Consider the following 27,071-nt stretch of genomic DNA (forward strand, 5'->3'; position numbering starts at 1 on the left):
TTGAATGTATAAAGCAGCTATAAACTCCACATGGAAAATGCACTTTGGCTGCTTTGTTCTAGAAGACTCTGTATAAATTGTAGTCAAAAAAACTACATCACCAAAGGCTCAGTTTCAGACAACTAAAATGTTGCAAACCATAGCACTTCAATTTTTCAGTTGTTACCAGGAAGTAATATAATAGAAAGTATTTTTAATGGTGTTCACCTAGCATCACTTTAGACGCACATGGATCACAATCTTACATAGTTTGAGAGATGTTTGGTCTACATCTTCTCTAAAAAAACACTGTTGCCTTTTAAGTTGCTGTATAATATGAACTAACACATGAGTGACCAACAGGTTACTCAGCAGCAAAATGCTTTAAATATGCAATTATATAAATTCTGAGCCATGTTCTTTTCTTTCCTTTGGGGATGATCTATTAATTAGAACTGTATGACTACGTGATTTTTCAGCTCAGTGGTCAAATGAAGAAAAGAAGCAGTTCCATAAGAGTGGAACCAAATGAATCCTAGTTTTCTATGGATTTTCTGATGTCTAATAAGGGTCAAACTCCCATATTAGCTTTCCCTCAGTGGAGACATTAATAATGCCTGTCTGCTCTGTTCAGCTGCCCGCTTTCATAGAACTGGTAGGGATGTCAGACCTGTGAGACTTATTCTCTGTTAAAAAAGAAAAAAACAACAACAAGGGCATTGGAAGTGAACAACAGGTTCAAAAATTGGGAGGGAGAAACACAGGTAGAAATAAATACAGCCTGATATACACACACAGAGGTAGAGACTGCACAAGCCTCATTTTCTCAGGAAAAAAAAAATTGCTTTTTCCTGGGTTTTATTCACCCAAGCCAAGCCAAGTGAAAAATTCAGGTAGGACAGGCCGTAATATTAACCCATAGGACCAGCTCTGATACCCATTGTGGCATTTTTAAGAAATAAAAGCACTGAGGCCCAAGACACAAGACAGCAGCAGTCTGTGGTGTCTCCATCACTCGCTGCCTTCTTACCTACATGGGGGGCTCTGACATGCATCTGGAATGCAAGACATACATGTTAATGCATTTGCTTGCCCTTGAATTGAATCAGTGAGCTGGCAGCTCAGCAACCTTGGCAGCCTCAACGCAAGATCACCATCCACAGAGTGATGTATGTTCCATGGCTTTGGATGCCTCTCACCCACATAGCTTAACAGTAATAAGAGCATTCTGCCTTTCATGGGGGTTTGATAAAACCAGTTGGAGAAAAAGACATTTCTAGTTCAAACATACCTGGTGTGCTCATATTATAAACATTTGCGGAGATCCGTGAAACCAGATTTCTCTCTAAATATGTTATTTTCTATTATCCTCTGTAAAGCATCTGTTTGTTCATCTTAACAATGTTCATTAATGTTATTTGCAATGTAAGATGAGGTTTTAGGGCACCTAACTGAAGGAAAGAGTAAGTACTGATATATGGGGAAGGTTTTCCCTTTATTCCCTGGTTCCCTTGCTTACAAGTAGACAAGTACTCATGGTACAATTTGGCTCACTTGCTTTTAGCTATGCAAAAAGGATGGACAAGTCTAAGTGAGCTATCCAAGAGCCTTCTATATGCAAAGGAAAGAGAAGAACTGCTTCCAGGGCACAATTTGTCTAATCAGCTAAGAGGTGTCTGCATGAGGTGGACTGAACCACTACCCAGAGGTGCTTCTCTCTCCCACCACTTTGGGAGAGCCACAGAAGCTGTCTTTCAGAAAGCTAATGGAAAAGGTATTGGACCCCACCCTGGGGCAGCCTGTAAAATGACATCATGACATTTTCCTTCATCATACAGGGTTATTAAGGAATATGAAATGCTAAAAATATTGGTAAACAGGGACTACATAAGTAGCTCAAATAGACACCCCATGTCAATCTTTCCTATAAAAGTAAGGTTGGCTTCACCGCCAAACAAGATTTTATTTTAACTATGTTGTTGCAGGATAAAAGCAGCATTGCTACAATCTCTCTCAGCAACATAGAGCTTTAACGTAACATACAAAAATAGAGAGCTTGCTAATAATTATTTAAAGAATTTTGCTTAAGGTATCTGCATGAATTTAGCAGGGAATTTGGTGATAGTTGTACTTTTTTTATTCCTCACATCTAAAAGGAGGCAAAACAGGTTTCAAAGACAGTACTACTGTGACCAGTGCCAGTTCAAGGGATTTTGCAATCCTATGCGAATGAAAATGTTTGCCTCTTCTAGAATAAAGTTGCTCACAAACTATATAGTTATAAAACATGTTGCAGCTTCTGGAGCTCCAGTGCTGTAGGCAACTGTCCACTCTGTTTCTCTGACAGTATTTTTATATATTTCTCTGAATATAACTGAAATATAACAGGAAACCTCATAGAGGTTAAAAAAAAAAAAAAGCAACCCAGAGAATATATTTGCACCATAGACCTACTGAAAAAGGAGGGGTGGGGGTGCAAACATATAAGGGCATCACTGAGCCAGGGCTTGTTCATATGTTACTTCTCCTAGGATTAACCAGATGAGAGCAGCAGACATGCAGCTTTTCTAAAGGCTGTGGTGGAGACAGTCTCGTGAATCAGCTGGGTGCTAAATAATGCCTGTAAAAATAAGTGAATCCAAAGTAAGGCTGTCGGCTTGAGGTAAAGAAATCTCTTCTCTCAGACTTTGTTGTTTTTAATGCAGATGCAACATCAGTTAGTATTTTATAACAAAGCCACAGAAAACATTTTCTTACCTATTAATGTAAATCCTCAAGTAGATAAACAGTACGTGATGTGACCCGTGTATCTGACAAATGATCCAATCATTTATGAACTTAAATAATAATTTAGATTTCTAGCTTTGAGCATATTAGCAATGATATTTCCAGTCTTCTTTCATAAGAGTGGAATTCAACATGTAATTAAGTAACCTAGAGAAAGCACTCACTTCAGTGATACTTAAAACCACATAAACATGACTCAAAACAAAAACATTTGGGCAAAAAAGATCTTACAGGCTCGCATTAAAATCAATGTCCTTTTTGGTTCTGAGTTCAATGGGATAGATTACCCACTCTCCTCCCCACATCCAGACTCAAGAGTTTTAGTTTTCTTTATGCAAATATTTGTTATTTACCTTGTAAGTCCAGCGTTATGTTTTCTTCATCTAGAAGCTTCATCAATTTACCATAGAGGATTTGCTCATCAAATTTCACAGGATCTTAAAATAAAAACCAAAAGAACAGAAAATTATCTATTGTTCCTTCCAGTAGTATTTCAAGAAACGCTGTTTTAACTTTTATTTTTTATTATAAAAGCACAAAACCTAGTAAACCATTTGACGCTTTAAAATAGTTTTCACAGTGATAGCTTCATCAGAGGTGACTGTCATTTTCTTCTGAGTCCTGAAAGACAGTTTAAAATATAAAAAAAAAAACTTATATATTTTTAAATTGTGAGGAATAACTTGATCTGAACTGAAATTGGTTTACTAACCTGCTAATAGACTAGTTGAAATTATCATTTATATTCAAATTACCAGATGAATTCCATTTGACTCTTAATAAAAGTCAAAGTACCTAATTTCTCCTATAATGTGCTTCTGGATCTGCATTAGAAATTTTACCTTGCTGTCCATAATACTAACACACTCTCTAGTATGAGTAGTCATTACAGCATGCAACGAATTTTAAATTCCTGGCTGGTCAGTCATTCAAATTCCCAGCAACATTTACAGATTTTAAAAAGGAACAAGGGACACATAGACACATACCTTCTTCCATGACACCTAGAAAATCACTTCAAGTGTATATATTCAAGGGAGAAATGATCAGTTGAGACTGTCCAGATCTCCCAGACCCTGGCTTCTCTAAGTTGCCAGTGGAGACAGGCAAGTAGGACAGAGAAACGCATACATGGTAGGTGAATTGAAATACAGCTACAAGCAACCCTGTGTGGCTCATTTTAAGTGCCTGATACAGTATCAAAGAATAAGTTTTCTTTACCCTGAAATTTCAAAGCTGAGTGCTCCAGTTATACTTAAAATTCAGAGAGGGAGGTTTTTGCAAATCTCTTCTGCAAGTACAGAATCTTTTACGTTTCTTTGAGCATGTAGCATGTAGTTCCCTTGGTGAGAGGGAAGCAAATTCATAGTGAGGTGGTGTTTGTTCTCAGGGCATTATCAACTCAAATTTCCAGAATAAATTTAATTTATCAAATACAGAAAAGATAATTGCCAATATCTTCATTCCCACAGAATAACCCATTATAGAATCCCATATGATGAACACATTAAAATTATATTTAACTTTGTATAATGGAGTTAGTGGCTGAAGATTTGCTTTTCACCACCTATTCTATTTGGGCATTGAGCCTGACTTGCCTAAGTCATAAGAAGAGGGTAACTTCAAAGTGTGCCCTGATTTCTCCATCTTGTTCTGATTTTGTCTTGTCAATGACAAGCTGCTAGCTGGAAAGAAGAAGTAAACAAATACAGTTTCCAATCAGGAGATGACCATGTAGGACCAGACTTCAGTCCTGACTACACTTTTAACTCCGTCCACTACATACAAATGTAGTTCCATTTATTTAACACTTCTGCAAAGAAATGGAAACCAAATCATGAGCCTGGTTTGTGAGTATCAGGGACCTCTGGAAGTCATATGGTCCAACCGCCACAGTCAAAAAGAGCTAGCTACAGCCAAGTTGCCCAGGACCATGTCCAGACAGCTTTTGCGTATCTCCAAGGTAGAAGCCTTGCTTTTGGCAGATAAATTTAGATCTTTTTGGAAAATATAACATTACAACTGCTCTGAAGATTTAAACACAACCAAACTGAGGCCAGCACCATTGCTAACAGACCTTTAATAAACAAGTGTTACCCCAACCTTTGGGTGACAATTTTGCTGGGGAGAAAAAGGAGAAACACCAAAGGACAGCTTTTCACATCTGGATCTCATGTCTAGTCTTTAGGCAAGTGCCTAAAAACACCTCTTCAACCCCACTCCCAGAAACGGATAGAGTTACAGACTTTCTCAGAGCCTTCAGGTGTTCTAAATAAAAAAAAAATTAAAATAATAAAAAAATAAGGTTAACTATGTATCGCACCCCTTCAACACAGACAAAAGAACATCTTCTCCCACAGAAAATTGTACTTCCCTATATCCCTTATGTCACCACTCTATCTGTACATGTTTTTAAGCACACGTGTAGTTACAGAAATCTAATCTGGTTTTCATTCGCTGCTTATGAAGCAGATCATGACTCAATGAAGTCTATTCATAAGATGAAGCAAGGCAGTACCAACAGAAAAAAAAAAAGTCTTTCATTTAAACACTGAGCCAGAAGTTGGCTTCATTGCTGTCCTGTGTAGAAAATGGGGAAATATAGGGGTCAGGAGTTAGTTGTAATTCACTCTTGATAAACCCTGATTTTTTTTCTCCAGAACACAAAAATTAAAGTTACTGACATGCATCAGACCCTATTTTTCTCAGTCACACGTTTCTACCTCAAAAATTTAAACCTCCGTACCTACTCAAAGTTTCTCATGATTTCCAGAGACTCTTTCACTAGACAAGTTTCTTTAGATTTGACTTACAACTGTGTGTCTCAAGAATTGCTGCAGTATACATAGCACAAGGTTTAAAAATGTGAAGCACTATGAAAGCAACAGAGGAAATCTGGGTCTTGCGTGCTATCACCTTGTTAGTGCTTAACAAAAGAAGCTGGGCCAAAGCACTCAGTGCATAGCTAAGCACTTCATTACCGCGATGATGTTCTTACTTAAGTCCATGCAAATTCAGGCAGGCCCGTTCCCACCCGCTCTTTTATCTGAAAGCCATGACAGCGAAAGAATTTCCTCCGCTAGACAATACCTCTTGGTTAATCTTTCTCATACCTATGGATAACTTCTTCCAGCTCAGCAAAGTCACACCCTCCACTCCTCACTATCGCTCACAGACAGCAAAGCTAAACATCTCTGCTAAACTGGCAAAAAGAAATCCAAAAAAGCCTCCTCATGTGCTGGGAACTGTTACAGACTCTGGGGTTTCCTTCTGTTAGGCAAACGCACTTTCAGCGGAGTACAAAAACTGTTCTTTAAGGAGGACTTTGGGAGCTGGGTTGCAAAAAAGCTACAGCTTAGTACTCAGCTCTGGCCTAAGTTCGTTAATTAAAGAGAACATGGCGCAGACAATGTTCTCTGAGCGAGCTTCATTTTGCTATGGTAATGAAGTGAACACAGCACAGCCTCACTTTTACCCGTCCATTAACTCACTGTCCTTGATCAAAGACTATGTATACTGCCTATCCTGTTCAGAGCGGTTAAGGCTTATAATTTAAATTGTAAACCTCAATATTTAAATAGAACTGCATATGTGATCTTTGTCACCTCATTTTCATGAATGGAAAAGAATATTCTGACACCAAAATTACATACTTAATTCTGCCTCACCTTCTTCACTGACCTCCATCCCACACTGCCTTGGGTTTATTTCCTCATCCATCAACAGGTCAAAGTAATTTCTGCTGTATTCATTTCCTGTGGAAAGCACATGAAGTAAGGGTCAGCGATTATTAGAAGCACATGAACCAAAATGTTAATTTCGAAATCGACACCAGCAAGTAAAGGGGCATTTTTTGCTACTTTATAAGCTTAATTTTTTTAAACAAGTCCTCTAAGCCTACTAGTACTGCAATTATCATCTTGTGAAAGGTCAGAAAAGGTAATTCTGGAAACAAGTGCACTTTATGTTACTTTTGCTCAGCAACTAATGAGAAAAATTCTCAAATTTAGATGATAGAATGATAAGAAAATTTAAAGAAATGCAGCATCCCCAACGTAAAACAAATTTTTCTTGAAACACATTGTACAAGTGAATTACCATGCTGCAGAGGAATTTGTGTTTCACAGCTGACCCCTCCAATTTCAACAGTTTTAAATTTCACCACTGAGGTTTCAACGTCTGGTGCATCTTTAATACTGTATTCAACCATAGAAGTGTTTAATTACAGAGGAGATACTACAATACTGCCTCATTAATCTGAACGGCAATTATGTTCAGTTGGGCTAGGTAACTACAAGATGATTTTGATGGGATAAAACCACTCATTTTAGCACTTCCATTTCAACAGCTAGTTTTATCTGCTTTTTAGAAGCTAATCAAGTTTACAAACAAAAGTCATTTGTTAGACTTATAAAGGAATAATGCAGCATTCTAGCTGCCTAGAGGAACTCTGTAAAAGCCAAAATACTTTTCTTTACACAAGGAAGGAGGGAGGGCTTTTTCCTCAAAACGTATCCTTCCTTCAGCAAAAGTGCTACACTTTATTAAAGACATCCTCATGTTCATTTGGTTTGTAAACAGAGTAAATTATCACTGAAGAGATTAAAAGTGAAATAATTAAGTCCATAACAAATTTTAAAATTGCTTAGATAGACATAGATCTATACCCTGGAAAATACATAAGAACTAAAAGTACAAGGGGGTTAATTCATCCAAGATACACTATAGTAGTCTGCAGTGTATTTGTTTTAGGATCAAAAACAATCCAAGCAGCAGCTCCTTTTCAGAGACTAAATGAAACTTTGATATGAAACTAGGTTTAATTTATATTTCTGGACTGGCACATTTTGACTGTCAGTCTCTGTTCCTTCAATGTAGTAAGTACAAGAACTGAAAATTTGCTTTACCTTGAGGTCTCAATAAAGAAAAAATAAATGAGTTTCATTTTTGTTACTTTATCTGTCAACAACTACTAGGCTGGTATGAATCTTGGCAGTATGTAATCAAAGTCTTATGTACTGCAATAACAGAGCCATTCTACCTTATTCACTGTAATTGTTTTTCTCTAGCACAAAGCACTGTGATGTTATATGAACACCCCTTCACATGTTGGCAAAATAATTCGCCTATGTGCTAAAAAAGAAAATAATGATGCATTTCTTTATTCAATTACTTCATAGTTGTAAATGTAAATTGCTGGAAAGTATGTTGCAACCATACAGGCAATATTCAGCTAGTGCATATGCTTTTTGTATAGTCTTAATAGCACAACAGCTTTTATTGAATTTTAATGCCCCATATTCTTTATTCTGGGGATCTGGTGTGAAACTCTGAGGATTAGACTCTTGGACAGCACTTCTGGACAGAATAATTGGCATTTAGGAGGAAGTGTCATGTTATATTTGAGTCTGTGAGGCATGGAAACCATTATTCAAGGAAGACATACATTGACAAATGCCATTAAACAGCTTGCTCTTTGGACTTTAACTAAGAAAAAAAAAGAAAGAGATAAAAAGGAAAGAGCAACCTCAACCTGTCTTTGAGGACTATGAGATATTTTGTCCAGGACTTTGGGTCTGTCAGAACTGCACACAGCTAAAGAGAGAAAATTATGCAGAAGTAAAAAGAAGAACCGTGTTTGATTTCTCCAGAGCAACATGCATACTTTCAAACCTACATAGGTAGAATGAATGGTAAATGCCAGAATCACCTCCTTGTGATTTTATAGATAAGTCAGTTTAAACTGCAGGACTCCACAGAAGACTTTCAGTGAGGCTTTCTGAAGATTCAGAATTGCTGCAAACCTTAGATCATGGCTCTTGGTGGGAGAGGTGGTATTGGCCTTTTCCCCCCTCAGTGCAACATACACCTTGAGAACTGCTGTGACCAGGAAGCCTGGGCTCTGGGCAGGTCCTAAGATTTGTTTGGGGCAGGAGAATTTGCTTTAGTTTTAAAATACAAAATTATCAATTTTAGTCAACATAACATACTGCCCAAGGCATTTTTCTAATAACATTTTGTGAGCACATGAACGGATTACTAATCATTTCACATTTGCTTTTGGAAATATTTGAAAGCGTATAACGTGTAAATTAACAGTCCACTAAGGAATTCACATCCCTCTGCTTTGTGGCATAAACACAGCAAATGTTAATACAGAGCTTGCTTGCAGGTATTTTCAACAGCATGTGTTTAGCTTGGTGCTTTCGGACAGCAAGTTGCTTTGAATACCTGCTCCTACAAAGAACTGGCCAACTTCAGAAACACAGGTCTTTGCTTTGATCCAGAAGTTCACTCAAATCCATTAACTCAATCTGAAACCCTATTCACCCCTAAAAATTGTGTTATTTCATGTGGAAAACACAATGGATAATTCAGGAAATCAGAATCGAACTCCAAAACCATAGATTATCTATACATTAAAATAAAAATTGAAGGAAAGGTGTTGGCACAACAGTGACCAGGTGGGAATTTATACAGTTTAATTAAAGCAAGAGGAGTTGCTAATAAAATTAGCATGATCCTTAGATGCAGCCCATGGGACTACACACATATTACTAGGACTGGATGAAACTCTAAGATGGCTTTTAAGCTGTCTGTAGTCAATTATATAGTCTATGTCCTGAGAGTACCACAGAAATTACATGACTAAACTGCATTTCTACGTCTGCTACTCCACAAAGTGATCAGGTAGCCCATGTCAATATCACATGAAGAGTACAGCACAGAATTTGGATAACAAGCAATTATTCAATTCACATTGTACTACTGATCTAGGTTTTTAGTTTAATGAAATAATAGACAAAGCTCTGCTAGACTTCAGTGCCTCCTGACCAATGAAAAAAATGAAGAAATTATTAACAACCAGGTGACTGATTACTAAAAGCTTGAATAGGCATTTACTGGTGCTTGTTTTCAGAGTGATGCTGATATGTTAGGGATATAAGCAAAAATGCGTGAGCCAGGTTTCATTAGAAAACAGAATGCTGAGAAACTTGCCTTATTAAATAACAGCTCTCCTTTTTCAGGCAGCAGTGTGGTCAACACGTCTACCAATGACTTAGTAGAACATTACTGGGCATTAATAAGGCAATTCATAAAAACCTTTTGTTTAAGGTAAGAGTAAGACAGAGGCATTTTGAAAAGATGACATTCTGGTCTGAGGCAGAATTTTGATACATACTAATTCAGTCAGAAACAGACAAGAGTTGTCCTCCTTTCCACACAACTCTCTTAAAGGACTGATTTCAGCAGCAATTCCTGTTAGTGAACATGATGGTAGATACTCACTGTATCCATTTAACAGAATTGAACTAATTTGCTAGAGATACTTTTCATTTTACTTTGCATATAAGGCCCTTTGGACAGCCCAAACATAAGGTTCTGTGCTAACATATTTCCTGGTTTCTTTATAAGTGTATGCGACCACGTGAGGCAAAGAGGCATTCTGGAGTCAGACCTGAATCCCCTCTAGAAGAGGTGCCCACCTCACTTGGCCATTAAGGACTAAGTCTTGGAATGAGGAGGAAAGGGAGAAATGGGTACCACCTCCTGCGTTTCCAGCTGCTTCACTTACTCACCTTTACTCAAAACATGGTGGGTCTGTGACTAGGACTCCTGCTCACTTATTTTCATGATTCAGTACCTACATTGACAAATTTGATATCTGTAAGTTGTGTCTTTGTAGATACAGGCATTTGCTTCTAATCTGCATTTTGGAAAAAAAAAAATCTATAAAGGTCTACAAAACAATTAAAGCATAAGAATGGAGAAAGAAGCCTGCCCCGTTAAAACCAACAAAATCTCACAAAATGCAGAAGAGAAAAAAAACAAAAATCATCAACCCAAACTTCATAAACAGTGAGGAGAGTTCCTGCACAGTGAAAAACTGGCTGTATTTCCAGAGAATTTATATGCTTTTAGTTGATTAAACAACAATTTAAAACTGGAAAATAATTTAAGAAAGTTTGCAACTTTCAGAAGATCAAAGTTCTGGGGCTTACTCCATTATATATAATTGAATGAAGATGTTAAAAAAAAACACTTCAGTTTTGAAAAACATAGTGAACTGATATATAATGCACAAAACATCCAAGAAAATGTTAATTGTCCATTCTTACTTTTTCAATAAAAAGAAATGAAGAATTATGAAGAGTTAACCAGAAGTTATATTTTTTGTATGTATTTTTAATTACCATTGCTGAACCATGATATTTGTTACATTTACCTCAGCTTGTGGCTATTAGAAATGCCTTTAATTAAGTTTGTATAGTCTGATCTAGGTTACACATAGAAGCTGAATACCTTAAGATATATCGTTACTGAGTTATATTTACATCTTACATTATCATCTACAAGTATAGATATTATATATATTATTTTAGCTGCAGATCTAAATTAAGATTGCTGGGAAGCACAGTGTCATTCCAGATAGTAACCAAATACATGTTGGGGTGGGGGTAGAGTGTTTTACGCAGAGATTCAAATTTTCATGAGTACCAAGCAGAATTCAATGAAAAATTGCACATTAATGGTATCCTCAAACTAAGGAACATTAGGCAACTGACTGGACAGTAAATTATACCTTGAAAACAACAGCTTGTTAAAAACTACCATCACCAGGCAACATCTCAATTTTAAAAAGTTTTAAGGGTATCGTATGTCATTTTCCTTAACCTCAATGGAGACCGTAGGTAATGAGTAAACCACATAACTGTGTCTTATGTTTATATTGCAAGCCTTGAATAAACTCACTTGTCAGCTTTGACAGGACCCTGGCAAGCGGCTGTTCATGAGCCTTAGCAGCGCAGACTGTGCTGCACCCTTCCCTGACACTTGAAAAACTCTGCATCACACTTACAGCACCCACTTCCCCACCATCACCACCACCCGCGAATGCCGCCCCTGAATGACTTACTACATTTGCTGCTGTTTAAGCAAAGGTACAGCATGGGAATTAGGGCGTTTTTCCTTACTTTTTTTTTCCCTGCAGGCAACAGAGGGCACTGTGTCAAGGGACACCAGTGTGAGACCTGCTGCTTTTCCTGGGGAAACACTTCTGGTCGGAGGCCTGAGAAAAAGATTTGCTGATGATGATGGAGTTCATTTAGGAGCGCTATTAGATAATGTAACACATGTCAATGGGGGAAATGGATACTGAGCGCTCCCAGGCTGGCAGGCTTGGCTGGTCTCACAGTATTCCACAGAGGGAACTCGCCGAATTTCAAGGGCCCAACAGCACTATCATGAAGCAAACAACCTCCAAGTGTAATAAATTAGCCTTAAAAACATATATTCAGTCACCTTCTGAAAGAGTATTTCCCCGATTATAAAATGCATCCATTCTTCACAATTCTTCTCCCCCTACCTTTCATGAATTCAATTTTAGCACATTACTTAGATGAGTGGTACAGTATCCCTGTTGAAATTGCATGCAATGGATCACATTTTGCACACTACATTACACCTTGTGCCGTTCTGCTGATTTCAATTGGATTACACATTGTGTAATTCAACGCAAAATTACTTCCAATGACAACCCTTTTATTCCTATGCATACATGGTGATCCATCATGCCCTGCATACCGGGTTTGGCATTTCCATTTCAAGTCCCTGTTGGAATCAGAAAGCATGGAACCACCACAACAGAACTTGAATTATTAGATATAAACTTTGCCACTGTTTAAGAAAAAAAGGGCATGGTTTTGATTTGTATTTCTGGTCCCATGCCTTATGCAAATTTTTTTCAACCCAAATAGCCAGTGCTACAAGCTCCCATTTCCTTCACATGCAGCACAAAAGCAAGTTTCCAGCAGACACCTGTTTTTTCATCTGCGTTCACTGTCTCTCCAGTGAGTACTTATCATTTATTTGAAATTAAACTAAATTAAAAAAAAATAATCTATTCAAAAAGCTTCAGCCTCCATTTCGTTGCCAGAGGGGTGCTGGATGCATCATCCCTGGAGACATTCAAGGACAGGCTGGATGTGGTTCTGGGCACCCTCATCTAGTTTAATATGTCCCTGCTCATTGCAAGAGGGTCTGGAGTCGAGGACCTTGGAAGGTCCCTTCCAACACAAACTATTCTATGATTCTATTCTCTGTAAACTGATTGAACTCGATGCACTTGCTGACATTTTTTATCAAGTTGATATTCCATACAGTTCCTTCACAAAGATGTTTTTTTGTCCATGTATTTCCAGATATAAGTCCTCACTCAGTTACACTCTAGAACAAGAAAAGGCTGAGATTTCCGTGCCACAGTCAAACTACCTTTTGCACTAGCCATCCCTTAGCAAACGCTTCTCACTACTTTGGCTTTTGATAAGGAGCAGAACCGCTCTATTTTACAGTGGGATTTTCCCCATAGGATGCACACGGCACCATGTTAGATACTTCCAACCTAGCTCTGCAGCTAGGAGAAGATGCAGCAGAGCACCACATGGAAATATTAATTGGCTTCCAGAAGCAGTAGAGCCATGTTAATGCCATGCTTTACCTGGGCTAATTAGAAGAATAGTTTCTGGTCTTCAGTCGAAAGAGCTTACTTCCCCTCTCTCCCCCCAAAGGTTGTTAATCTCTGTGGGCAAATTTATTGGAGCATGATACGAGATGTTAACAGTGCCTGTTGCAGATAAAATGGTATAATTAATTAGAGCTTTTGATTTTAGGAGATAATCTGGTTTTGAAAAAAAAAATTGTGTATCGGGGGATGATAGGGAAAAGAATGAGCACTTGTCATCTGGAGACAATTTTAACTTGAATCATAAACATTCAGGGTCAAACTGCCTCTAGCCTTTTCACAAGTGCACAGACTACAGGAGAACACAATCAGTCTTTCTTTCATCTTCCATGCAAAAGCCAGAGAGCATCAAAGTCTCCAAAGGTGTATATGCAACTGCCAGGTGCAAGGCAGACCACGTAGTGGGAGAATGTTCAAAAAGCCCCATATCTGGGTTCTGTAGCTTGTATGTGTGGTCAGTACCAAAAAAAGATCAGTCTAGTTTGTTCTGACGTATATTCCTTCTGTATGGTTGGGCTGGAAATATTGCCTACCTTGTAGAAATGTGAACAGTGCCATTCCACAGGGCTCTTCTCAGGGCTGGCCCAAACCCATATAGCTCTGTAGCTGTAGTGAACACTAAATAGTACAAATTGATATAAGCCACTTGCATATTTTCTGATCACAGCAGCTGAAGACAAAATTTATTGGATGCTAAAATAGATTAACATTTGCTTTATAGGTATACAATAAAATTCTAAGTACAGTAGCCCTAAGTTAAGGAGTTACTTATGTGACATACATAATCCATCTGAGGTTTAGCAACTACTTTTATATTCTACTATCAGCAAAGATAGCATACTCTTGAAGATCTGGTCCTTCCTTCATGACAGTTTGCTGGAAGCCCTTTGCTAGGCTTTATAAAGCCAGCCTGCACACTAGGGCACTCTCTAAAAAGTGTGATGCATTTAAACTCTTCTGGAGAAAAGAGGAAAAACTGATACTGGCTTACTTGAGAGCAGACATCTGGCAATTGAAAAACAGGTGGAAACAGCTTCCTATCACTCCAGGTTTGGGTGTTCTAACCTAAAATATTTTTCTCAGGGAAACTGGTCTCTTAGACTTCTCACTGGAACAGCCAACATAAAAATTTCTGGCAAATTCAATATTTACAGAGGGGAGGAAGGGCAGAAAAGTTGATCAGATTTATTCACAAGGAAACTCCAAGTACTTTCAGAGACAAGTAAATTGTACAGTTTGGCAAAGACAAAGCTGCTGCTAGATGACCTTAATTTCACAAGCAGTATGTGAAACAAATGAAGGTGATAGGAGCAATCAACAAAGAGTCAGCATAGAATCAAGAAGAGAAAATAGGGTAGAAGCCACTGCAACCAATTAGCTGGCTGAAAATCAGGAGATTAATCTGAGTAAATAGTCAGCCAGTTCCCCTGGGTCACTATAACATTTAACAGCAGTACTGGGTCTTCAACAGCATAAAAGCAATGATGGAAAGCATACAGCAGAAAAAGTTACTCAATGACCTGTTCTTGAACAACAACTGATGCTGATGATAAAATCTGGAATTTTGTCCATCATGGGGAATAACACAGTGTGAGATACAGAACGGCCTAACAGAGCAATGGACTAGAGATCAGAAGTTTTATTCCTATTTCCATCACGGAACTGCAGGGTGACTGCAGATAAGGCCTCATGTTCTGCCTCAGTTTCCCCACAAGCAAAGGATGCAGAAGCCTTGCACTTTGAATCACAAGAAGAGTCTGCACCAATCTGGTTTGAAAAGTTGAAAAGCCTCCAAAACCAAAACAAAAATACTGGGAAGATTTAATCAGTTTCTTGAAAATAATAGTCAGTTCACAAACTCCTTTTCAGGACATTGCCTTTTATTGGAGGAATGAGAATGGAAAAGTCAATACAGAACAAGCATATCTGTGAATTAAGCTGTTTGGGGGCAGATGTAATATCATGCACCTCTGTACTGGCTATTTAATCTCCAAGTGATGCATGTTCTGCAGAGCCAAATTTCAGGAACAGGTTTTAAAGGTGTCTGGAATACACAGCTGACTATTCATACTCCTTCCTGGCATCCTTAGCATGAAGGTGTGCGAGAAGGCATCTCAAAAGTAGGTGGAGGTTTTTTCAGAGAACACTTCCCTCCAGCAATTGCTGATGGAGGAACAGGCTGTGACACTGTTGCAAGGTGGAGGAAATGATAGCAACCCCTGTAGCTATTTATTCACTACCATTAATGACACGGGTGATGGGTGGAGAGATAATGGAAAGGCAATGCCATCTTCATGTCCTGCCTTCAAGTGCATAGCCTGAAAATCCAGCCTGATGTTTATATAGCGTTTTCAACCTGTAATCTGCTAAACACTGTGATTAAATAATTATGCTTAAGGTTATAACTGATTTTGATTGTACAGTTTAACACTGAGCATTAGAATTGACAAATGCCATTCCCCACTGAGTAAGTAACTGAACCTAAGCCTGGGGGCTGAGAGATGGAAAAGCACCCAATGGTTGTGGAGGGGAGGATATATCAAAAGGAATAGTATTCCATTAGCATCTGGGGAAGAAAAGGGGGAAAAGAGGAAGGGAGTCATGGAGGGCCCTAAAATACGTTTGTTTTACACAGGCTGTGCTGTTGTGCTTGTCAGGCATTTCCCTTAAGGTAAGGAAGCCTGGCATGAAGTGGTAAAAGGACTGTCATTTGATTGGCGTAGCAAAGTTTAGGGCAACAAGCCATGCCTGTGGCGTGTGGGCACCCCTTCCTAGAGAAATAGCTTTCAGTGTGGTATGCAAGTCTTGACTCTTAGGGGAAAACAAGAGAAGGAGACATCTGTACTAAAATCTTTCCTGTGAACTGCGCAGTGGCTCTTGAGAGCTGAGAGGCAGGAGAGTTTCCCCTGTGGTAAAGAATGGTGGAAGTTTTCAGCATCGTGTGTGGTTTTGCTGTGTGCTGAAATGACAGCAACTGCACAAAATAGCTACAAACATGAAGCAAAGGAAAGGAAGGAAGGTTCGAGGAACTAAGCCCTTGAGCTCTGGCAGTCCAAGACAACAACAGATTGCCACCTGAATGGTTAAGATGCCTGTAGACCTACTTTCACTGAGGACTGCAAAATACAACCATTTATATATTACTACATTCATGTAATATTGCATTTACCTATGCAGTCGGCTTTTCCTTTTCCCTCTTTAATGAAGTGTCGTTACACTTGGGAATAGGGAAAAATTAGCTCACAAGGTACAAGAAGGCTTAGTTCATTTTTTTCTCCCCAGATTTCAGGACAGGCTTGAAGCTGTTGTTCTGTCAGCAGCCCTTGATAAATTTGAACTGGCCCCTGTGACTGTCAAACAAGTCCTGACATAAGTTAGACTAAGAATAATTTAATGCAAGGTTGAACCAGCTAATCTCTAGAGATCTCTTCCAATCTAGACTTTTTTTATGACGGCATAAATGAATGATCGTCTCTTTTATTTATTTATTTATTTATTTATTAATAGCTGCATGACTTAGAGGCAGAGCTATGCGAATAGCTGATCTTTTGGTGAACTGGATAAACAGAAGGTCAAGGAGGGAGACATGGTGTTGGGAAACAAAATTTTCCAACTCTTGGCAAGCTTCCCTTTCCTATTACAGAAACACTTAGCAGTGTATCAAGGCATTGCATTCCAGGCAAAATATACCAGTTTCTACTCATTTCACAAAGATTATATTCAGTTAAGGTTTTTTGAGCAAAATGCTACTTAGGATGAAAAATCAAAATGTTTAAAAACACATTTCAGGCTTTAAAAAAATGTGTTGTTTTCTTGAGGGAACTATTCATGAATTTCTGAAGAGGCGACTGAAAGCATGGATAGTCTCCAGTGAGCCCGACTTCATTTTTTGCCAGATAGACTATTTCATTAAAAAACAATCAATCCCTTTGTCTGCTTAATCACTGTTCTGACAGGCTGCAAAGGAAAGACGAAGAATTCCTGCTCCATGCAGGGCTGCACAGAGTCACATGAAGGCCAAATGGAAAACCAAACCTAATTTTGCAAGGGCCGTTAGGAGCCGTGGGCTTTCTAGTCCCTCAAGGATAAAATCTTAACACAACAAGGTTCAGAGTTTTAAAAGCGAATGCTTGAAGTTCTGCTCACCAGCCGGCACTTGCCCATTTCAATAGTTGGGCTGGCAAGGAAGGTTACTCAGTGAGCAGTATTGCTGCTTGCAAGTTTAATGGGAAGTGTTGGGTAACCAGCAATTTTCAAAGCCATACTAGTTACTTTGGTACCTTGGGAGATCTCAGGCCTTGGATGCACATTTGGATATTCGTGGTGCACACTGTCCACTTGAAGTTCATGAGACACAGTCCAATAAGGTGGGGTTTGGGGGTTTTTTTTGGGTACTTAGGGGAGATTTTAAGTCTGACTTCAGACATTTTTGCTTTTAGGTTAAATCTTGGCCTAAGATTTTACTCCTATAGCTCGCAAGATGTCTTTAAATTCTTTTCGTCACGGAATTACTAAGCAAAAATAACCATTCACAGTAAACATTCAGCAGTAACAGTAATTCAAAATGGAATAATTAAATAATAGGTTAAAAGATAGAAAAATATTTCTTTTCCTCTGGAAAGGAAAACTGACATCAGTGAAGATCCTTATAGTTTGTTTGAATAAACCTAAATACTAAACAGAAATTGTTTCCTGAGGCAGTGACTCTTTTTGGTGCTGCATCAAAGCTGAGCTTAAAAGCCAGGATTACTCCCGTGGACAAGCAGAGCAAACAGAACTCTGCTCCAAGCATCTGAGCAACACTGGCTGAAAAAAATAACGAAGCCAAAGCAGTGGCAAGATGCTGATTGACTGAGGGCATATGGGAGAACTAAGGACAACAGTCAATCATAGATCTGTAAGCTGTTTAAAACTACTCAATGAGAGGGAGCAGCATCTGTGTGCTCGGACTGGCTGTGGTGCCTCCAAAAAGCAACCCAACCCAACCTGAATTATGGGTAAGTGCTTCTTATGCTCCCTCCGACTGGTAGGGAGCCCTGTGCAACCTGTACCGCATTACAGGGTGTCACCTGAGCATGGAGACAGAGCCTGGGTCTCTAAATATTTAGACAGCCAATGTTTTCAGCAGTATTTTGGGTTTCCCATGGAGGGTTTGCAGGGGCTCCTGTCTGGACACATCAGGTTGGGAACACCCAGTACAGGCCGTGAAGCATGCAGGTTGAATGGAGAACACAATGACTGCCTCTGAGTTTGAGGCTAATCAGGTTTGATGTCTCACCTCTTGGTTCAGCATGGGCTTGTAGCCTGAGTTTTTGTTGGTGAGCAGCAAGGGTGCTATCTGGCTTGTCATGTGTAGTAACTTTCTCTTTTGAAGGCTGATATGCTGAAAGATCTGTGCTGCTGATGTTAAAAGCTGGATTTTCAATGCCTTCTATTGCTGCTTTCTCTTCTTTTACTATAAGAAAACAAGGAGGTCAGAAGAACACATTATAGCAAAGTGTATTTCAATGACAAGCAGAAAATTCCTTCTAGTAATTCCTTTGCTGAAAGACTCAAGTGTATCGTCCTCAAATGTCGCCAAAACAGAATTAGGTTAAAATTAACTCTTAAAAAAAAAAAAAAAAAGGAAAAAAAAGGAAAGAATAAATGATTAAAATAATTACAAATTGCACCCTGACAAGCAAGAGCAAAATTTCGCCCACAGCCATTTGTCTGTAATTAGTTAATTAATCCTTACACAAATTATGAGCAATAACTCATCAAGCAAGGCTTACCCATCAGAAATTCAGCCGACTTGGATTTCTTCTGCTTAGTTTGCTTCAGAGCCTTCTGCTGGAACTTCTGGAGGGAAATTGTTAAATGAATAAATTAGCTAAAGAACGAAGATCATCCTTTATGATCCACAACTAACACAGTATTTTAAATATGGGATGGCATTGAAATGTCATTTAATTTAAATCTCTGCTAAAGGGGTCAAACACTAATTGAACAACAGAAGTGGAAGAATTAAATAAAATAGAAGAAAAGTTAAAACAAATGCCAAATGAAGGTCACATTAAAATACTTTGTTTTTTTCCCAATTTTAATTAATGCAAAGAAACCTCAACAAATGAAGAACATTATATGACTAGTCTTTCAGTATGTATTCAGCAGCAACTGCTTTATTTCACTTGCAGAACTGCAGCATTTCATTTAGAAAAGTTTGGTTATGCAGCGTATTTGTAGACAGATTTCCCTGAGATCCCCTGTTGTCTTATATTCTAGGTCCACTTACATAACCAGTGTAGTTGTTCATCACAGAGCAGCTAAAAATGAATGAGCTCTACCCTTTCATAAAATACAATGAAATAAAAAACCCAAAACAATTTAGAATAAGATGTCACAAAACAGAGGTCCAGGGTAGAGGGGAAGCAGGACTCATTACTAGAGTGAAAAGTTCACCTAATATTAGAGAGATGCCAGCAACTTACAGAGAAAACAAATAGCAAGGGATCTTGGAGGACTTAAACTCTGACAAGTTCTGCATTAATTCCTGTGGGTATGCAAGGCTCAAAAAATATGCGGTCACGTTACTATCATTAAGAAGGGCCAAGTGTTAAACACCATCTTTGTATAATACCTCAAGCAGCGCTAGCAAGAATCACGGATGGGCTTGAAGATCGCTACAGACCCCTATATAGCAGATGCTAAGAGTCAAAGCAGGCAAAGATTACCTAAAACAAAGCATGTCTGGGAGTATTAACCAAAACCAAAACCGAAGTAAGAAAACAGTTCAGACCCATTTATTTTCAAACATCACATAGCAGTTTCCGAAAACAGCATTATTTTTTTCAAGCCAGTTGCTTAATTGTCCAGTGATAAAGACCACTCCTGCCAACATAGCTCCTGGAAACTGTCAATACAAAAGGCTTAATTACAAGAATAATTGAAAAATTGCAATTTTTACAGCTTCCATCTTTCCCACTTTATCATGGGTGTCAATTTCTAGTAAAAAAAAAAAAGAAAAAAAAAAAGTGCTTCCAGCAGACAAAATCAATAAATCTGTCAAAAATAACTGAATCATACCACTGACAGATTAATATAGATATTAATATCCACATGTATGTATGCACACACACATATATGTTATTCTGATAACAGTAGAATTCCTCTAAATTAAGACTATTACCCTACCAAAAGGCAAGTATGTGTGAAAATGACCAGACACTTTCTGAAAGCTACAAAAAATAAATACTGTAACAGAAATAATTCCTCCAAGTCACATGCAGCACAACTGAAGTTAATGATAATTTTGACAGGCGTTCAGATATTTACCCTACTGCTTCCAATTTTTTTCCCAACTGAAAAATCTTTCAAAAATAGATATTTGCTCAGCTAGTATCTTTAGAATTGCACCTCTTTTCCAATATTAAAGCTTTGCTGCACTCCTGTATGCCATAAAATTTTGACTAAGTTTTAAAGATTCCAGCAGTATTTGTAATACTGCTGTGTGATAATTCTTATTATGCTGCATGTAATCACCACACAAAACCTTGAACTCTATGCTAACAGCCAAAGAAAACATCATCTACAAAAATTCTGGGCCATATTTTTCACCGGTGCAAATCAGCATACATCCATAACTTCAACAGAATTCAGATGATCTGCATTACATTTTACATATTCCTTCTGCATGTCAGATTTCCCTAGCAAAACCAATTGCAGGCTATATTATGTATGTATTATATGTATATATATAGTTGACTTTCAATTTTATAGTCTGTAAAATGCATGAACTCCTTTCACAGCAAGAAGAAAAAAGTATTCCTTCTCCCTCTCTCTCTAATAAAGTGGGTTTTGACTTTTTGGAGTGGGGTTTTGTATGTCTTGTTTGTTTGTTTACTAAGGTTTAAGCATTCAGTATAGTTATCTGCAAATTTTGTTTTACTCAGGGACACAGTAGGCTACATCCTTTGGCACTTCATTGACTCAAACACAGATTAGGATTTTTACGTAGCTGTGACTTAACAGGCTTGTGACTCCTACTTACAGAGAAATGAAGTTCTTGTCCCTTAATGTGATCAGGTTTCCAAAGGTACTTTTCATGAGTTCGTATTTTTAGAATGAGAGCAATACCTGATTTTTAACAGCAGAGAGGAATTCTTTCAGGGTTACTTCTCAGTATAACTGAGTAACAGATTATTTTGGTGGTGCCCTTTGTGTAATCAACACATGTTCTTGTCACTTTGTGCTTCGGAGGAAGTTAGAAGATATTTTCTTTTACTACCTCTCCCCATCCAGTTTCCTCATCCTTCTCTCTTTTACACGAGTACTTTTAAGTAGTGTAAATTGCAATCTTTCCAACCCTTCTTCATTTTAGGTTTTCCTTCTCATTCTCCCTCCCCTTATGATATTTTGCCTTCTCATCAGAGAATAGGCAGGAAATTATCCAGTGGCATTTTATATTCATTTTATCATTAGTCATTACTAGTTAATTTATGTATTTGTGCAAATTTATGTCTAAAGCAATTGTGCTTTAATAAGTTCATATGTACCTGCAAAAGTTAAGTTTCCAACAGCAAACTAAACAAAACTCATTCAGTGACCACTTACCATATTTACAGGCAAAGTCCAGTTGTGTGAGCATACCTGGGTAAATGTACATGAATGCACATTTGTACAGAAAGCCACCATTCTAGTCATTTAAAAATTATCAGAAAAATGAACATTAAAAAAGCTTTTTTATTAAAAAAAAAAAAGCAGGATTCTACAACTTGAGGCCAGAACCTCAAGTGATACAAAGGCTGTGCTGGTTTACACCTGCAGTGGAGGTGGTCCAACTTGGAACCACAAACAATACATGTCAGATTTGCCCATCCGCAACCAGCACGTACAAGGGGGATGTCCTTTGCTTGCAAAGTCAAGCTTAAAGGGTGATGTTGCTGCTGATCCTATCTCAAAGCTCCACTACAGCTGTTGAAAACCAAAAAGTCTTGCCTTTACACTTCTTTATTTTTTAATGCTTTTTTACCTTGAGTGTGCTTCATTACAGCAAAGACAAGCGGAGTTAGAAGTTTTTGAGCACAGAACAAACCGATCACCATGTCATTCAAAAAGTGACCTAAACCTTTAAATACCTTTTTGCATGCCATCATCATGAAAATGCACTGCCTGTTTTGCGATACTAATTGAAACAAAGGAAAACCAGGAGTACCAGAACACAGCGCATTTGGGTCTGCAGGAGAGCAGTGACTGCTGCAGTAGCAGCAGAAGCAGCAAGGGAAAAAAACCTCATTTATAACCAGTGACAACTAAAACCTATGAAGTTTTTAAAAGAATGTGATTGTTGTCAAAAGGAATTGGGTACAACAATGCTGCGTTCAGCTCTGGTTCCACTCAAAGCCGTGGCTGAGGGGCTCTGGGAAAGCTGCTGGAAGGCTGGTGGGCACAGACCAGCAAGAAAGTGAATTTTGCATACTGTACGGATCATCGCTCAGTTCAGGGCAGTCATATTGAATCTGTGATCAACCAATTGTGCTTCATGAAACCGTCAACCCTCATTTATGTCTAGCTGTTTTCTTCTGTCCTGCTGTAAACAAGCTCTGCTCTGAGCTGTCTCCCTACCCTTATCTACTTACGAAGATCACACAGACAGACCTCATCAGCAGCCTTAGAGTTAAAGTTAAAGTTACTGCTTCCAGACAGCAGTCCCCACGCAAGCTGGAAGTCAAAAAGAAGAGCAACTTTGGAATGACAGAGTTTTAGTTCCTTTTAGGAAATGCATACCTTAGATTCATACACATACTGGCATGTTATGTCTCTTTCATGAAATTAAATTAGGTGTTCCTAATATGAACAACTGTTTCTAACATCAGAAAACTAGCTCAGCAGATTCATCCATGGTTTTGTTTGTGGTTTGGTTGTTTTGTTTTGGTGGTAGGTTGTTTTGTTGGTTTTTTTTTTCCTTTGGTCTTTTTTTCTTTTTCCTTTGGGGCCTTGTTTGTATACAGCCAAAAGAGAAGTAGCTGGAATTATTGTCAATCTGGTACAGCTCCAAGAACCTAATAATGTCTGAAATGCTCTGAGGAGTGTAATGATGGTAAACAGGAACAGGTATGTTGGCTTCTGCTCTCATTTACTTCAGCAAGAGCATTAGTCTTTCAACATAAAGCAAAGCACAGTTTTCAAAGAATGATCCTGTAGCATAGAAAGGAATGGAGCCTTACTAAAAGCACATTCCTCTGTGAGCATACACACACAAATGCTCTAGTTGGTATTTACAGCATTTAATGTTTGCAACCAGCTGCTAAATTCCTGTTAAGGCTTTCCTTTATGCAGTTGGAGCTGGAACCTTTTCCCTTCTCCTAGCCTATTAATTTTTCTATTTAAGGGATGGCAGCTAAAGAGAAACAGCTTGTAATTTGCACCTGTCTGCTTTAAGCACTCCATGTTAGATTTTGCATTGAGCAAACTCTTCACTGATAATGAGAACGACATTTAGTAGGGTCAAACATATTTTTTTGCTGACTCTGCAGCAATAAATAAATAAATAAATAAATGCCCTCTTCATTTAAGCCTGTTGTATCTAGAAAATGAGGCTAAAGCAAAATCCTTGTCAAAAAGAGCTCAGTGCGTAGGTGGAAGATGTAAACACCAGTGTCTAATTTAATATAATACTGGGCACAGCTAGGTGCAATTGAACCCATACACTGCCCACGCAGGAACATGCTGGAGAGCTTTTGCTTCTTCCTCTATAAAATTTAGAATTGTTTCAGAAAATGACCATGTGCAGAGAATCCTTCCAAATTTCTACCTACTGGGTTGCCACTTGAGGACTCCCTGGACACTTTGCTACCTGTAGGGTCAGGCCTATGAGAAAACTGTTCTCCAAGGATTCAAAAGAAATGCATGCTTCACTCCTGATCCAGAGGTATGTGAGCATGGCTGTGCAGAGTTGTGCTAGCTAGAGTGTAAAGCAGTGAAGGAGTACATCAAGCAAATAACCCACATGTGATCTTTCAGCCTTACATAAACTACCTTAACATGTTTCCTTCTTGCTAGAAAACAAGCATGGCACCTTCAGTCAACTGTGGTATCATTTGCAATTGCATTGAAAGGGAAAAGGCATTTAACTAGCATATTAGTTTAGTTACTAAGAAGTAGTCTTTTTCTTGTTTGCTCTTAAAATAGAAAAGTCCCCCAAAAAACCCTCAAGCTACAGAGTTGATGACAAGAACAAAAATACTGGGGGTTAAAAAAAAAAAAAAAGGAACTAAACCAAAGTAAAACACATACTTTATTAGAGAAAACATTGGTGATGCATCTAGATTTCATAAATTGTCCCCATTAGTACTTCCTGTTTAAACAATAACTAACATGATGATGGGTTAAATGAAGTTGAGATTGTCACAAACATGGCCTCACTAGTAATTAATGTAGTTTAATATGGTTGTTGGCACACATCTCACATGACAGATAATGTTCCAACATGTCACTGATAGGACCTTTCAGCACAGCTTTAGGAGATCTAGCAGGCATTGCCGAGGTTGGTTAGGTCAAAGGGTTGAACCATGTGTAATTCAGAACAGAGGAGGTCCCACGGTCAGTCCACAAAAACAATTACACTACTTATTTCACTCCATCCCTTGCCCGAAATTCACAAGCCTCACAGTTTCAGTGCAGTCAATCTCAGTCTGCCCTGGGGCTATGAGCCACATGAAAATATGTGGTGCTGTGTTTATAAATCTAATCAAAAATAGAAACAGTAGACAAGCACAATGAGGTTCTACTATGGATCATGGGAATTCTCTAAATTCTGAAGGCACTTTTGTTTAACTTCTGTGGGCCTTCTCCTACCATTACATTGTCTGGTACTCTCGTTAATCATCCCCTTGACTTGTCAATGATAAAAAGGAGCCTACGCGTCTGCTGACTTCCCTCCCATCACACTACAAATAATATTATGAAATAGCAATGCTAGGAATAACCGCTTTAATTTTTCTTTTAAAGCATGGTTTTTCTTCACTTACCTCTTTCTCCATGCCAGCCTGCCCTTTCTCAGACCTGCAGCAGAAAACGCTTTCTCCTGCAACAAAGGAGAGGGAACACATCTGAATTTTCAGTCTGCACACAGTTAAGGTTTAACACACAGACTTGAACAGCATCAGCCTAGAAACCTGCTGGGATGGGGTGTCTTTTCCTGCTGCAGTACCTGCTCCTGCCTTGCCAAACAGCAAATGGAGGAGATACAGTGCTGTTCCTTCACCTTTTATGTTTTGAAAACAATTTTGCATCAGATCACATTAAAAGAACAGTTAACAAAAATAAACAAGAAAAACACAGCTTAAGCTCAGATGAAGTAACACCAAAGATGTGGGGTTTTGTGGCAGTAGCCCATAACTAGATGATTCCTACCCTCATGCAGTAACTGCTATACCAACACAGAGACTGCTGTGGAATACACCTAACCTGAAGATTGTAATACCAAACCTGCCAGACTTGGGAATACTTCTGTCATCCAGCATTTAAGTGGGTCCCACTTGTGCCTCATTCCCTGTACTGGGATTTCCATTAGAAGGATGGAAATTATCCTCTACTTTAAGTTTATAACCATTAAGCAAACATACAAGAACTTCAAAATTATTTATCACATCAGCAAAAATGTCTCTAATTTGTAGTAGGTACTATTACCTCCATGTGGGAAAAAAAATTTATTAATTCTAAACAGCTAGACAAGTTGCCCCTGCACTCACTGAAATCAATAGCAAAACTCAATCTGACTCCATAGTTGCAAGACCTGAAACACAACAAATAGCAAGCTTCCTCCTTTGCCAACTTCTCCCTTATGCATTTATACAAACACACAAATTATTTTGCAGAGCCTGAAAACCTAAACAAGGCTTTGAACAATTAAAAATATCCCTTCAGAGTCCCTCAGAAGCTTTAATTGACCTTTTGGGTCAGAAGATGCCCTGTACAAAGTACATGTTTGGCCCCAGTTGAGGAAACTCTCTCTCCTGAAGGCACCAGGCAAAGAAGTGCTTAATTCTGAGTACGCATTTAAGTTTCATTGAAATCAACACAATGGACAGTGGACAGGGCCACAGATCCTCCACAGAAAAAGGCTGCATTGTCACTCTGGTTGTTCTGCAATGAATGAAGGGCTGAGCTTTTGCCCAGGCTTTTCTGATTCTGAGAGTCTGCTGACCTTTGCCATCACTCCTCAATTTCTTTGCCCTCCCTGGGGTGCCAAGGCAACTGCAGCAATGCCGGGGGCTGTGATTCTGGCAACTTCCAGTCCTCCTATGTCCAGCCTTGCCCAAACAGCTCTCGTACTGTAGCCTGCAGCTGTTGCAGAAACAGTGTCTAAACTCCTCTGCTTCATAGCACTTCATGATAATGAAACTAAAGCCCCACCAAGATCACACAGGTAGGCTCAGGTAATGAATGTAGTCACGGTATATCTCAGAAAACAACACCAGAGTATCAATTACAGAATCTGAGATTTATTTCCAGGCCAAGGTCGTATCTCCATCACTTTTCCAGCTGCTACTCTGATCTGATTGCACCTCCACTGAATGCAACAGGTAACTAGTTTTGATCCTGATGGCATGGCACATTCCTTGTTATGACTCAAATGGGAGCAGCAAAAAAGAACCTGTATGAACTAAAGCCAACAAAAGCTTGAAATGGCTCCTTTCCCTTTCAAAGTAGAACCACAAAAAGGTGTCAGCAGAAAGAACTTGTGAAGATGGAAATGGTGAATTTACAGCATACATCCATGGTCAACATCTGCTCATTGAAG

General features: G+C 38.6%; 1 protein-coding gene across 1 annotated transcript in view; it reads right to left on the reverse strand.

The window, feature by feature from the left end:
- The window catches only part of LOC134163109 (uncharacterized), an 80,456-nt gene that overhangs the window by 36,754 nt on the left and 16,631 nt on the right, over positions 1–27,071 (reverse strand). The window contains exons 3-7 of the mRNA XM_062617660.1: positions 25,297–25,352; positions 19,063–19,129; positions 18,567–18,743; positions 6,435–6,521; positions 3,120–3,203 (exon numbers count right to left, since the gene is read on the reverse strand). Of these exons, the coding sequence (XP_062473644.1) occupies positions 3,120–3,203; positions 6,435–6,521; positions 18,567–18,743; positions 19,063–19,129; positions 25,297–25,308 (427 nt within the window). The 5' untranslated portion in view covers positions 25,309–25,352. The remainder of the gene's footprint in view (positions 1–3,119; positions 3,204–6,434; positions 6,522–18,566; positions 18,744–19,062; positions 19,130–25,296; positions 25,353–27,071) is intronic.

The sequence above is a fragment of the Pezoporus occidentalis genome, unplaced genomic scaffold (assembly GCF_034315485.1).
Source record: "Pezoporus occidentalis ecotype Australia unplaced genomic scaffold, CSIRO_AGI_Poc_V1 ctg2, whole genome shotgun sequence".
NCBI lineage: Eukaryota > Metazoa > Chordata > Aves > Psittaciformes > Psittacidae > Pezoporus > Pezoporus occidentalis.